The sequence below is a fragment of the Ciconia boyciana genome, chromosome 1 (genome assembly GCF_034638445.1).
Source record: "Ciconia boyciana chromosome 1, ASM3463844v1, whole genome shotgun sequence".
Classification (NCBI taxonomy): domain Eukaryota; kingdom Metazoa; phylum Chordata; class Aves; order Ciconiiformes; family Ciconiidae; genus Ciconia; species Ciconia boyciana.
In genome coordinates, this window is record NC_132934.1 from 155,610,163 (window position 1) to 155,625,990 (window position 15,828).

The 15,828-nt window shown below is 37.4% G+C and overlaps 1 protein-coding gene across 2 annotated transcripts in view; it reads right to left on the minus strand.

Annotated features, from left to right (window-relative positions):
- MYO16 (myosin XVI) overlaps window positions 1-15,828 on the minus strand; it is a 400,031-nt gene that overhangs the window by 91,425 nt on the left and 292,778 nt on the right. For both annotated transcript variants that reach the window (XM_072849888.1, XM_072849887.1), the window contains exons 22-23: window positions 10,228-10,380; window positions 9,408-9,608 (exon numbers count right to left, since the gene is read on the minus strand). In XM_072849888.1, the coding sequence (XP_072705989.1) occupies window positions 9,408-9,608; window positions 10,228-10,380 (354 nt within the window). The remainder of the gene's footprint in view (window positions 1-9,407; window positions 9,609-10,227; window positions 10,381-15,828) is intronic.

Below are 15,828 nucleotides of genomic sequence, written 5' to 3' on the forward strand. Positions count from 1 at the left end.
GTTTTGTTTACCTTGGGACCATGTTTCTATCTAAAGCCTTTTTAAAGTTTTTTATTGGATCTATATCCTAAGCCCCTTAGATATTTGGGGAAATTTTATCCTTGTATATTTAATAAAGCTGTAAATATATAATTAAGATAAGTAATACTAATCAGTGTGTTAATTTTGTTTTCCATTGAGTCATTTGACAATTATGTAATGCTATCTTACTCACGAGAGAGGTTATATGACTTGGATGTGTATAATCTGTTATAGTTAGTAATTGTCAAATGATGTAATTAGTAAGGCATCTGACATAGAAAAGGTATAACAATAGAATTACGTTCTTTTCCATGACAGATGCAATGTTATATAATTTTCTAATTGCATCTCCTAAGAACATACAACATAGTTAGCAAACTATTAGAATAATTTAAGTATACTATTAAATGCTTTTAGTGTACTTAAAGTAAATGTTCTACCATACTGGTCCATAAAAGATAATTAACAGAACTTATTCAACAAATCCATAATGCCAGTTCCTAACTGAGTGTCTTAGGCTTTGACTAAATTAGAAGAAAAGAGTTAGTATTGGTGGGAAGAGTAGGTAAGTATAGCAGTGGGAGATACTATATCATGATTAAGTGCCTAGATTGAAACAGGGAGAAGTTTCAGTACTGGTGCTGGTATAATACATCACCAACTTCTAGAACTATATTCATAAGACATCTCTCATATCATGTAAAATGCATAGAAGTTAGCAGGATTCCCTTTTTTTAAGAAATTGCTAACTCTCTAACCATTTTCCCATAGACTTGGTAAATTAATTCACTGCTTAGAGACATGAAAACTGACTCAATGAAATGGCACTTGAGGCTTCCATATTCATTGTCAGTCCCACAAAAGAGAAAAAGAAAGAAGTCCTCTTCAAGCTGCCAATTTTCTTAATTTAATCCTGTCCTCATCAGAGATGCCAACTTACATAGCACTTTGTCTAAAGCACATATATTTCCCCCAGTTTTGTTCCACTGGGTTTCTAAAGTAAACCTGGCCAACACTCTGCACTGATTGGCACTCAAGCACAGTGGATAGTCATTCTGAGGAGACAAATAGCAAACAAATATTATATGATTCAGACTCGGTTAGATCATTGTTCCAGTATTATAAAACACACTCCTTATTCTCACTTCTATTTATTGCAGCTGTTTGCTCCATCTTGCTTTACATGATGAACTCTTTGGGGCAGACAGTATGTAAAACTATGTGTCTGTGTTAATCAAAGGAAACAAGATCTTTAGATACTATCTATCTGAACTAGCTGAACTATTTTTATTAAAAAAGAAAATAGTGTGCAGTCCCACATGACATTTTATTTCATTAAAACAGATCCAAACAAGAAAGGGATTGGATTTGCTTTCCTTCTTGATTTAAGTTTAGAAAGGACGAGAGCTTAACCTAAGCACAGTGGTAGTGGGGCAGGCCAAATGTTTGTCTAGTCCTAGATATTTAGGGAAAAATATCGAGGAATACTTCCACTCTGCCTCCCACCAGTTCCCCTCTCAGCTTCCAGGGCTCTGCCCATGAGGGAGCTCTTGACCTGTGGGCTGTATTTCATCTTTGTGTTTCATATTTCTTGACTGACGTTTCCTTCTCAAGTCTCTGTTTCCAGAACTCATTAACATTTTCGGCATCTATAACACTCCGTGGCAAGGAGTTTCACTAGTTACTAGCTATGCAAAAAAATACTTAATTTTATTTGTTTTGAACCTGTTTTCTGGTCATTTAAGTTAGCATAGCTGGTTTTAATATCATGAGAACTAGCAGATACAAATAAGAGGTACAATACCAACACACAGAAAACAAGAGGCTCATACATCAAACGTGCACAGAGCTGACTTTGGGAACTGCACATTCCTCTCATCTTCTTACATACTCTTGCCTCTTTGCTTCATTAATTATCCTCATGCCACTCCACTGTACATTTTCTCTTCTGAACTGAAGTATCCCCCCTCATAACATCTGACTTTGGTAAGGGACTTCATCTAAGTTTATTGGATTTCCCAATATATTTTATCAACAGGGCCCCCTTTACACATAATTTTAATGAATTCCTTCAAATACTCTTTCTTGTAAATAGTTTTCATATCTTGTGATAGGCCAAAAGCACTCACAGTTAATGGCAGATCCAGCAGGAACCCTAAAACAAGCTAGGAAAATGCCACCTGGAAAGTTAAGGTTGATTTGGCTCCATTCACAGTTAAAAGGGAAAATTTTACTATTTTAATAACAAAATGTAACTCAGAAACTCACAGTTTTGCATGTGTTGTTAAATTTAGTTAATGAGAAAATAATCAGTTCATATAGTTAAAAGAGAAATTTTTGAGAACATGTCCAAGGACGATTTCAGTGCACAGAGGGTCACTTGTAGTTGTTAATTTTCCACCAGTACTTAAATGTGACTGATATCATTTAAACGCTTGAATGTCCCATTTTTTTAAGGATCACTGGGCTGCTCACCCTCCCAAAAGAAGTCTTGTTAAGCAATGATTGAAGTAAATAATTGTATATAGTCTGTAAATTCTTATTCTAACACTGTGATAGAAATAGTAGCATACTGAAACCAGCAGTTATTTAGAAATAAAATAGGAGGGTGGGGGGAAGTGTTCTATTATTTTCTCCTGTAAGTGAAAGTCCAAAATCAAGTCTACTTAAAGAAAGAAAGAGAGAGAGAAAGGGAGAAAAAGCACAACTATCTTGTCTGTGTGAGAAAGAGAATCTTTGTCAAGTAACCTTTATAGGCCTTGGTATAGCTTAGACTAGACTGATTTGATTGTTATGTCTGGGGATTCAGCCTGGGGAAAAAATAGAGAAAATGAAAGCATCCTTATTGATTAATCCATCTCCTTTTGTCTTTTGATTTAGAGGTTCGGTTTCAGAGTCTGCCTGGGATATATAAGGCATTTCAGAGAAGACTTCCTTAGTGAAGGTGGGCTGACAGCTGAGAGGTATTTTTGAAATGCACATAGCTGAGAAATGGAACAGACATTGATCTGCACTTAAAGGACATTATGTGCACTGGTTTATAGAGCAAAGAAGTTGGTCTTTAGGTCTGATCAGTTTATTACAGTACTATAAGTCAAAACAGTGGCAAGGCAAACAGTGACAAGGGGCTTATCTGATTTGTAAATTCAAGAATCATTTTAAACTGCAGAAAGCTTAAATTATGATGACCTATTAATCAGATTACACGAACAATGGGGCAAATAGCTCATTATCTCAAACACCGGTATGTTAAATACCACTATTAGGTAAAGCTGTGTCTCGTGCCATTGTGCTAAGACAACATATTTCTGATTTACTTATTGATATGTTAATTCTTCCATAAAATTAAAAAGAAGAACTTTGAGTCCTCGAGAAAGTTTGGTGATGGAAAGTTATTCTTCAAAAATCACAACTATCAGTTCAGAGATATAATTCATGTGAAGCCCTTCATTACATGAGAGCCCACAATGTAAATACTAAAGTTATCAAAAAAAGTACCTAGAAATTCAGTATTACACATTCTTAGTATAGTTTCAGCTGATGGTCAGATGCATTGATCAACTGCACCCATAAAACACTTGGCTTCCTCAAGGCAAGCTCGCAGCGTGCAGCGTGGAACCGGTGTGTCTCTCCTCTCACAGTGCTGCCAGGCAGGCAGCCTCCGTGAGAAGCAGCTGAGAATACCCACATTCACGTTAGGCATCAGAAACAAAGCAATGCCCCGCATGAGCAGAATTTTTCCAGAAGAGATCAGACTGCCAGTGTTCAGGCAAATGTGTTAAACAACTTTCAGATAAAGCCTTCCACGAGGGTTTTTTTTTAGTCATACAAAACCTAAATAATTCTTTTTTACCTTCTGTCTGAACAGAACAGATAAGCTTTTTGTCTTATAGCACTCAGATACCAAGACATTAAATAGCTCTTAGAAGACACTCATAATGTGTCAAGGCATTGCAGGATTCTGTTCAGCTGCAAAATTAAACCTGGGAGATAAAGTCAAATACTTGATATGATAAAGTACTAATGTTCACAGTGGCCTTTGCTAAGCATGTGTTCATATAGTTAACAACTATATCATATTGCTCATGCAGAAAAAGACAGATTTAGTGTTGGGCAGGCATAATAGTAAAATTCAAGAGAAATTAAGAAGAAGTTGTTTTCTTTCTTCCTGTCCTGGTTTCAGCTGAGATAGAGTTAATTTTCTTTACAGTAGCTGGTATGGGGCTATGTTTTGGATTTGTGCTGAAAACTGTGTTGATAATACAGAGGTGTTTTAGTTGTTGCTGCACTAGTCAAGGACTTTTCAGCTTCCCATGCTCTGCCAAGTGCACAAGAAGCTGGGCGGGGACACAGCTGGGACAGCTGACCCCAACTGACCAAAGGGCTATTCCATACCATACGGCGTCATGCTTAGTATATAAAGCTGGGGAAGAAGAAGGAAGGGGGGGACATTTGGAGTGATGGCGTTTGTCTTCCTAAGTAACTGTTATGTGTGATGGAGCCCTGCTTTCCTGGAGATGGCTGAACACCTGCCTGCCCATGGGAAGTGGTGAATGAATTCCTTGCTTTGCTTTGCTTGTGTGCATGGCTTTTGCTTTCCCTATTAAACTGTCTTTATCTCAACCCTCAAGTTTTCTTACTTTTGCTCTTCCAATTCTCTCCCCCATCCCACCGGGGGGGAGTGAGCAAGCGGCTGCGTGGTGCTTAGTTGCAGGCTGGGGCTAAACCACGACACTTCCACAGGACCATTCTGTCACATTTGTGTAATACAGTATTCTCTCTCAGCTTCCACTGAAAAATCTCACCCCTGTGTTGATTTCTATGTGCAGAAGCTTACTTGTGCATATTGTTTTCCTCTTTTATTCCACTTTCTTCATTCCAAAACAGTAAAGAAAATAAGAAAAAAATCAAAGGTCTCCCAAAATGATATACATATAGATTTTGTTAAAGTATTGCTTCTGCAACAAAATCAAGTATGGATTCCAAATTCTTTGGGTTTTTTTTTCCCTTACACATTACTCTGAGCTTCTTCTCATACTCTTTCTTCGTCTCACTTCAACCTCATGCTTTCTTTTTTTTACCTCTTACCCGTGATCTCTTTTTCTTATCTCAGTACTGCTTTTTCTGGAATGGTCTAAGGCTCATTAGGCTTGGATCAATAATATGGCATGTGTAGTCCTAGGAAAAGCTACTGAGCATAAAACATAAGGGAATGGGTGATATGTGACAATGCATGACTACAATCAATCAAAAAGACTTGATAGTAGAAGAAAAGATAATCTTCCTATGAGTATGCTCACACAAAATGTTAAGGTATGAACATGTTAGAGGTCTTTAAAACTGCATGGACACATCTGTATCAGCTGTAATTCTCTCATAATATAAAACTAGCAGTTTTGTTTTGTTTAGAAAAGGTTGTCTGTCAATCTCAATTAAATATACAAAAGTAGGCCTCTTCAATGAGGCAATAATTTTTATAGCTGCATTTTCCAGTATAACTGCACTTATGAGGTGCTAAAATAGCTACTGTAAGTGTCTGAGTAAATTCTTTCTGGACTTTGGGCTACATACATAAACTACTGATGAAAAGGAGCCCAAATTACAAGGGTCCATGTGAGATTCATACCAGGGCCAACATAGAATATTAGCTTTTTTTTTACTCTAGATGACTTGGAGTAGCAGCTGTTTCACATTGGTTGTGATCTACACTGCAGTGACAACTTTTGTTACCTAGAGAAATCAGAATGTCTGCCTTCACCTTCTAACACCGAGCCTGCATTCAGTGTGACTTCCTCCACAAACACCAGCCTAGACACATCACCCGAATGTAAATGATTAAGCCTAGAAGTGAAAAATTTCATGTTCAATTACCTGTCACATTTTACTGGTAATTCCTTCTCTACCCTCTGGGTCTGATTCATCTTTCAGTTGTACTCATGTAAATAATGAGAAGCTTTACCAAGTTAAAGGAGTTACAATCAGTGAAAAGCTGTGGCAAGCAAGAATAAAATCAAGCCCCCTTTTTTTAAATTTGGGGATCTCTGAAGGTAACGACGCACAGAAAGATTGCTTTATACTTCACTTACTTTAGACTCATTTAATTGATATCGGACTATAAAAATGGTTCTCAAAACCTGCCAAACTATACTTTTACTTTTTATATGAAATTCTTATTTTTGAGTGACAATAAAACCTGATATATTTTAAAGCCTGATCTTTTAACAATTTTCATAAAGCATAAATCACAAATGACTTCTATAAAAAGCTACTAAATGTAGTAATAGTACAATCCAAAGAACAGCATCAGCAGTTTTAAAATCCTAGTTTTTCATATTCAACTTATCAACTTATGAAGACATACTGGTCTCAGAACAAACTCAGTTTGTGTCACTATTTAGTAGAGTAATGCTATCATAAGATTTTATGTCAACACATATCATAAATCACTGGAAATTTCAATCTATCATAGTTAGATAACAGTTCCATAAGATATAAAAAATGCAAGTGTCTTTAAGGATTTTGCTCAATCACTATTAAAGTAAGGAGAGTTAAGCACTTGCATGGGAACTTTTCTGTTTTGGCAGGGCCAAGCATTTTACTGTCGTAAGGATGCAAAGAACAACCTGACTGTCTGGAATAGTTCCTTGGCCAATGTAAATCAAAGGATCTCCATTGACTTCAAAAGAATGTGTGAATTTACATTACTTGGAGAGCTGTCTATTTGTTCATACTTTTAGATTAAATGTCATTACTATTATTAGGAAAAGGTCAAACCAAGTGTCTGTGTTATTAAAAAAAAATCTAAACAACCATGTAAGGCTAAACCACACATTAATGAAAAGTCCTTACCACCACTCTGAAGTTTAGCTTTCAGAACTAGGGACCTGAAACTTTGATCTTAACAAATCTTCCTGCTGAGTGTCTCTTCAGAGAATAAGACAAATATTTTTTTCATTTTGAAGAAATGTGCTTATTATTCTGGTTGTGATTTTAATGCAGCTGCTTTGCTGCTGCTTCCATGTCAGTTTTTTGGTGTGCGGAACCTTTTAGAGCCATTGTGATAAATTTGTATAATCACAACAGAACTCCATGAAAAAAATATTTACCTAACAAGTCTAGAACAGATTTATAAATGAAATTAGACATCTGGAGTTCATGATAATTTCTTAAGTCTATCACTTTAAGTGCTAATAAGTTTGACAAAATCTTCGTTGTGCTGTTATCTAACCACTGTGTGCCCACATTCCTACTGAAAAGTCCCAATAGTGGAGGTACTCAAACCACTTAACTTTGCCAAATAATTTGAGTCTAAGTAGAAGACCTTATGATGAAAGAAGAGCCTCCAGGGAGTCCTCCAGAGTATTTAGGCTAGGAATTTAAGCACTGCCCAAATAGTCTTAATCCTTTCCATAATGACCACATTTCTATCATTAGGCAGGAACAAATTTGCCTGCGTCAGAACACTACTCAACACTTCCATCGACTTCATTTCCAAATGAGGAGCCACAAAATAGACCTTTCCCCATTTATATTGCTGTAAAGGACCCTAATCTGGTTAAAGAAGCCTAAGCGTGCACATTCCAACCTCTCATCTGTTCTGGAGAGCTCAGGGCATATAACATTACCTTGAGATATGACAGAGCCAGCAAGTCTTTTTTTGGTAACTTGGAGATAAGTCTTGAACACACCTCGTAAGAGTACCCACTACCAATAGTCGACTGACTGGGTGTTCAACAGCATAAATCTGTTCCACCCAAAATATTCATCATAGCAGAAAGTGTGTCATCCAGTACCTTTAGCGGCATCGATGAGAGTTATTTTTCTGGTGTTCTTACCCTAGCAAGCACATAGAACTCCCTTCTGAATCTAAACTGATTTTTTTAGCAGCATACCAGATAAACCCCCTGCATTTGCTACTCAGAAAATCATGTGAGGGAAGGTTGCTCTGATTATCTCTCACAATAAGCAGCAGCAAAGCTATTACATTTGTTTTAGAATTGTAATATGCATTCTAATCAAAAGACTTTCTCATAGCTGCCCAATTTCTTGCTCATCAAACTAATCTCTTCTGTCTGTTGCTTAGGTAAAGAGAGGAGTGTCCAGGTGTCAGTTGTCTGGTTGTACTGAAGCACCTGCAGTTTCCACATGTCTTCCATGGAGGATTCTGGAGTGATTAGGTATGTATCACGTGCTGCCACTAAATCCTGAAAAGGCCGGGTTCTGCCTGACAGCAGGCTTTACTGAGATCTCAGGTTTAAAGTGACCTACTACGTAAAGTCATCAACTAATAACACTTACAGTTATATTTATAAACAACGCAGTGCATATTATCACGATGCAGTGGTTCCAAGGCACAGTAGCTAAACAGTTTCTAAATGTGCTATGCACGACGCTTTTACAGGACTCCATCAGTGGATGGATAGCTCATGGGATCATCTGCATAAGACTTAGAAAGTGTGAAAGGACACAGAACAAGTTGTTCAGATGTAAAGACTGATTCCTGCAGCCTTCAGTCTATGTTCTCACCCAATTTCAGTGGAAATTTTGGAAAAGTGATAACTAAGAGCCCCCATTGTATTGTGCCCATACAATCTACATTCATTAGCTCATTTCAAATACCATGCTTTGAACAGAGAGAAGTGGCAGCATGTCAGATTAATCACAGAGGGGCCAATCTGTCAGATTATCTAAAAAAAATGATTATCCCTTTAAACACATACCTATTGTGCTTGCTTTGGGTTGTGGGTTGTTGTGGAGACAGTGTGAAAATGAGGGACTATTGGAAAGAAAAGGGTAAGAGGCCTATTGAACAGAATTGATTACGCTTTTCCCATGAACATTGCAGGAGGGGAAATGCAAAGCATTCATCCTGTTTTACAGCCATATTTAGAGACACTTAGCATGTTCTGGGACTTTGAAGAAAAAAAGGAAAAAATATATTTTGATTATGACTACTAACAAAAAAACGTGGGTTGGTTTTTTTTACCAGATGTATGCTGGTATCTAAGGTATCCACATATATGGCACAGGATCTACAGGGAACCTACACTGTTCTGGAACAATATCTGAAAGCAAAGTGACAGCCAACTAAAATGGCATTGAACATTTATGCTGAGGTATCTGAATCACCCCCTTCTTCATAAAGTGCTTACAATGAAGATGCAATTTAGGAGACAGAATTAGGTGGCCCAAATCCTGCACAATATGATACAAACTACAGATTTTATATGCTAGATATTGCATTGAGATTCTAAGCTGTCCTGTGAAAATTCATCACTAGAAACTGAATTTTTATTTATAGCCAGGAGTTGGAGAAGCCATGCAGAAATGTGTTTTGTTTACTCCTTTTCATTAACTGTGTGTAACCAACCATTCAAACAACTTACCCTCCCAGCATAATGCATAACAGTGAAGGTGGAGCCCTGATCCTTTGGGGCAAGGTTACCGTTTCCATCTTTTGTGGAGGAATATACTGTATTTGTGTCTGATGTATCCAGGTAAGACTGAATGCGTTTAGAAAGACTCTGTTCCACTGACCAAATAGATTGGCTTTCTTCATCCAGCATTGACAAAAAGCCTGATGGTTTCTGAAATGAAAAACAGATTTTTCTTGTTTTATACAGGGGCAACAGAATTTCAGTTGTTCCTTGTAGAGTAACACAGCTTGTAATTTAGTAAACAGAGACATATATCACCTCAAAGAAAAGGAAAAAATGGTTGAAATATTCTGTTAAGTCTCCAAGGCTATGCACATCAGATAATTCTGCAAGAAACATAGGGAATAATATTTCAGTTGCCAAAAACGGTAACTGTTGATGATCTTTTAGGAAACTGATTGGGCTACTTCCTTCTTAGAAGTTATACTCCAGAAATAAGCTTCAGGCACAAAAGAAACTGTCAGGCTTGCAACAGAGACTCGTCAGTCCTACGGCTGCATTAGCGACATGGCATGATACACAGACGCTACACGTGAATCCGTACAGGCAAGGAGTTTCTGTTACATCTTCTTCAACCCTGGACTGTTGGAAAGCTCTGTTAGCCCTCGAGCTACGAGGGCAGTTACAACAGCCCTCTCTATGGTCTCTCTGGACCCATAACCTTCTCTACAGATTCATAAATCAGAAAACGCAGGCGAGAGTTTGTATTAGTCTAACATGCAGAGACTGTGTATAAATATACATGGTGTAAAACGGATCTGAAAACTACCTGAAAGAAAAAATCCAAGGCTGCAGTATGGTTACCAGGAGAATACACCGTTTCCATGGCAACTCCCTCTTGGACACATTCTGCTTGCTCTTGTAGGAAAAGCACTTCGGTGATGTACTGGTGTATCTTCTCATTGGTCATGTTGACACACAGCTATTGTAAAACGAAGAAAAAATGACTCTTAGAAGTTTACTGGATAATTCATTGGTGTACGTTTTACTGCACGTCTACTATTGAATGTGATGAAATGGCAATCTACAATATGTTATCTCTCGGCAGACCATAGATCGGCAACACCCGAGGGAAATTTACATTTTAACAGCTATTAGTATGAAATTGGGAATAAACAGTTTTCTGCCTGCACAGTTCATTGTGAATTCCACATAAGAATTATCAACTACCAGCATTATCAAATATAGTGCAAATTTACACTAATTCTATTGATTGAAGTGGGGTAACTCTATGTATAAATTGGTACACTTAATATTCTTCTGCAGTTTATACTCAGGAAGACTACACAGATGCAATGTGCTTTTAGAAAAAATAACTACACATTTGGTTAGGATCCCGACTCTGTAGTTAGTTCAATGTTAACAAAGACATTCAGACTCTGCTTCCACATATAATGTCAGTCAAGTCTAAAGCAGTCTCTGAAGAACTCATTGTGTTTTGCCCAAATATATGTTATAAAACACCTAGGGACATTTTACTAGATGCTTCTCTCCATTGTATTGATATTCTAAGGGAAGGTTCGCAAGAAAACTGTCTTCAATAGAAAAGTTCAAAGATGGAGAGATAAATAATATAAAAGCCTCTCAAATATTTTCTTTGATTGCCTTATAAGAGGTGTAGTGCCACTTTTGCAAAATAAATAGTTTAATAGGAATCTGATTTTCAATTAAAAAGAAGTGGGAGTTCTATCAGCTTATTTTGGGACCTTTCTGATTTTATTCAAAGCTCACAATCTGCAAAAAAGTAAATATTTAATAAGTTGGTGGAATAAATGTTTTAACTGTTTTATTTATATTAAAGCAGAAATTTTAGTGGAAAATTCTAAAATCTCCAATGCTGTACTATCACTAAGAAATTGAGAAAACAGAAACTCCTAAAAGGGTGGAAGAACCCTTTATATGAGGAATGGGGCAAGGAAAGCTTGCATGCAGTCTCTTTTCAGACTAAACTAGTCACATATTTGTTTTGGCCATAAACTGTATCTTCCATGAATAACGTGTGTAAAAGCAATTCCACCAGCAAGTCGTATTAAAAAAATATGAAATATTTAGATCAATCCTAAAAGTACATGGCTTAACATTCAGATGAGGAAAAGAACCCAAGTAATGTGTAATAGCTGCCTGAATTTTCCATTAACACCTCATGCTAATATAGTCAACTTGCACTTGCTATACAATGAAATAGACTAGTGTGAATAACAGTAAGAAGAAATAAAAACCCCATTTTATAACCAAATGGCTGTTATTAACTGTCTTTACCAATGCACGATAGTGCAGACAAAAGACAGCTTCGAATAAAACCATAATTTTAAAGATTCAGATTGTTGTCTCATTTTATTAACAATGAAAGTATACAATTGACTTACACTATCTACTTATTTTATGGAAAAAGACAGCTTTTTTAACATTGTGGCAGGCAAAATACGCTTTACTGATCACTTTTCAAATTCTAATTCTAATTACAAAATCTTTTCAGAAGCTTCTTAACATTATTTTAGAAGGCAGACATAACATTGAAAGCCTATACTTCACAGGATATTTAAAGCCTTAAAATGACGCATGCTGTATAGATCTTTATTTGCAAATGAGTTGTTTAGAGAACCATGTCATTTAACTTCACACAGGTATATTTTACCATAAGAAAAGTTGACAAAATCACTATAAACTCAAGTTTACTTTTTATCATGTGCCAATCTCCTAAAATACATAAAAACAATAAATGTACTTGAGGCCCTGACTGTGCAGCAAAATTATTAAACTACACAATTCAAGCCCAAGGGTGTCCTGGTTTCAGCCGGGATAGAGTTAATTTTCTTTCTAGTAGCTGGTATAGCGCTGTGTTTTGGATTTAGTATGAGAATGATGTTGATAACACACTGATGTTTTAGTTGTTGCTAAGTAATGCTTACACGAAATCAAGGACTTTTCAGCTTCCCATACTCTGCCAGGTGCACAAGAAGCTGGGAGGGGGCACAGCCGGGACAGCTGACCCCAACTGGCCAAAGGGCTATTCCATACCATATGGCGTCATGCTCAGCATAGAAACTGGGCAAAGCTGGCCAGGGGGCAGCGATTGCTGCCTGGGGACTGGCTGGGCATCGGTCAGCAGGTGGTGAGCAATTGCATCATGCATCACTTGCTTTGTATATTCTATTATTATTATTATTATTAATTATATATCGATTATTAAACTGTTCTTATCTCAATATACAAGTTTCTTCACTTTTACCCTTCTGCTTCTCTCCCCCATCCCACCAGGAGGGAGTGAGCAAGTGGCTGTGTGGTGCTCAGTCACCAGCTGGGGTTAAACCACGACAAAGGGAAAGACTGTCTTAGTCATATCTTCAAAAGATCTGATAAATAGCATTGATTTTAACTGCCAAAAGTAAAAGGCATAGTATTTTGTTAAAATATTCATACATAACACGCTGGGCTGGTAAAGGAAAAAAAAACCATTTATAAATTCTACTGATCAGTATATTATGGCATACCCTGGTGTCCTTTTTAGTAATATAAGCAATACCGTCATTCAGACTGGCAGACTTGCCATGAGAGTAAGGTTCTGCAAACCAGACCAGAAAGCAAGCTCAAGTGCTTATACAAACTGCAAGCTTCTCCAAAGCTGCTCTCTCTAGCAGTGGCTGTGAGTAACAGCTCTGCAGAATGAGAATCAGGAGACCAGCCAGGGACTGCTGAAAAGCAAGACATTCTGATCATATCTTTCTCCATTTCAATGTTTTATACAACCTGCTGGGAAAAGGTAATAAAATTAATCTTTCAAATTAAAAGCTTGACACAGGTTGACGTAATAATTAAACCAGCTGAAATGTAGAAATCAGATGAAAATGAACTAAACTAGCTTTGCTAACCCAACTTCTTTTGCTCCATGTCATATGAAGTATTATATAAAACAATGACATATTTTCTGTCCAAAGATACGACAAGTTCAGAAAACTACATTTTTTAACCAGGTATTTAATTGCACCCATGAAAATTAGATGGAAAGGTAGTAGTAATAAAAGAAAACACAATGAAATTTTTACCTAAAACAACTGTTGTGGGAATAACTTTAAGCATTGTATATTTGGTTTACCTTGCAGCGTTACTTAACATTACCTATGGTACTTTTTGTCATTAAACAATCTTAAACTGTTCTTCACATGCCTCTTATTGGCTCCATTGTATATCTCTTCTTAATAAATCTTCCTTTCTATCTGTCTTCCTTTCTAATCCTACCTCATTACCATGTCTCAATGAAAACAAATATACCATCTATTTGTCCAAGTCTTCATTAAAAAGTACTTCTAGAATATTATTAGAAGAAAAAAAATAATTTCTTGTTCAAGTATTTAAACAAACAACTTGAAGTATCATCCAAATTGTAGAATTTGGAAAATAATATAGTGGCATTTGGTAAAAGCAGTAAGTATTCATCACATTAGACAGTGTTAGCTTGATCTCTCTTTTTTACTACATTTGACCAGTTAGTACTATTAAGTATACTCCAAATTCAAATTTAGGTAGAAGATCACAATTGTACTGTACTCTGAAGACAGAAAAGCACCTACGACTAATGAAATTTTCCTGCTCTTCACTTTATATAAATAGCTATTTGAAAAGGCATAGCCAAAAAAAGGGACTTTGTGAAAAGAAAACTTGGTGACTGTCAATCAGTGAGGGAACGATGGATGTAAACACCCTTTGGAAAGCTCATTTACATCCTTTGGTCATGCAGAAGGATTAGCTCTCTCAAGGGATGCGTACTCAGAGCATAGAGTAAAGCTTACAGCTGTCATATCAACACATCTATCAAGCCGTATGTTATTGGCCAAGATGATGCAACTACAATGCCAAGTTTAATTTGCAAGGATGTGCTCCAGCATTTCTCAAAAATGTAATTCTAAGATAGTGGAAGGTAGAATCATCTTCTATTTACTGAGGTTGGACTCAGAAAATATTTTTAAACCTAAGGTTTATAATCACTTATTTCTCAGAAGTATCTTGATCACTGTTCCCCCTTTTATCTGCTACGCAAACATTTCCACAACCTTTTTTTAATGTAGAGTACCAATCGGCATATTTTTAATGAATATATAACAAAACCAGAACCCATTACAGTTCTTCCTTTGCCTTTTAGGGGCAATAGGATCTAATACAGATTTCTTGTTTTCCATGCAGCTCCAACACAAATTCAAACATAGTCCTTCTGCCTCTCTGTCAGAAGAACTTCATTTCACTGGGAATTCACATCATCTCTGGGATCAGTTGCCATTAGCTGATCTGTGTTCCTCAAATACAGTAAAACAGAATCCAGTGCTACATTACAATTTTATTATTGGTAGCTGTCACCTGAAAAGCCTTCCACAAAGGAGGGTCTGAAAAGCCCCTCCAGAAGGGACAAAATTTCAATACGAAGTGGAATAGTCCCCCACCCAATTTTGTACATATAAAAGTATTAAACAAACGAGCAAACAAACATGGTAACAACAGTCTTTCCCTTGAAAGAATTTGGAATTAAAGATACTGAAGTAGTGCCAAATTATTTTTTCGCTCATACTGCTGGCCAGCAACTAAGTACTGTGGGATAAAAAAGGGTGCTGCTGTGGAAAAGTAAGTTATCAGTTAATAAATGCCCTTGTGCAGCATTTCACCAGTCAATCACAAACTGAATCTAGCTGGGAATCTCAATTTTAGGTAAATTATTTTATTTTTGGCCATAAAGTGTCTACTGTAAAAGAATAAAGAAAAATTAAACATTTTAATGTCAGGTGAATGATAAGCCAACTTTAAAACTGAGTAACACTTGTTTTCCAGTGGCTGACTGGAACACCAGACAGACAATAGTGTCCTGTACAAATGGATAAAAATATGTGCAGACTGGAAAAAAAGACCAAAGAGACTGAGAGGGAGCAGGGGTACACCATGACAAAAGCCATGCAGAGTGAAAGATCCCCAGGAACTGGGTCAAGGAACAAATTAAAACATAGGATCACCAGGCCCTCGAGGACAGGAATAGGCTTTTACAGCCCTGCTCCGCTTTCCCTGGGACCCCCACCCACACCCTGCCCATGGCCCAGTCCCAGGCGACACCATGGCAGTGCCAGCTTCCAGCCCCATCTCCAGCTGCTCCCGACAGGACCCCAGCCCCGGCTCGCTGCTTGTCGTGTCAGGGCTGCCGATGGGCGCCGTTACCGGCCTTGGTCTGCCCACCATGCTCAGGCCCTGCGGGATGGTGCCCATCAGGGAGGACATGGCCGGCCGTGGGGTCCTCCTGGTGCTCGGCTCCCTGATGCCAAGAATCAGCTGGCTCTCGCTGCTCCACAACAAGGATATTAAAACCTTCCTGGGCATGGAGGCTAGCAAAACTCTG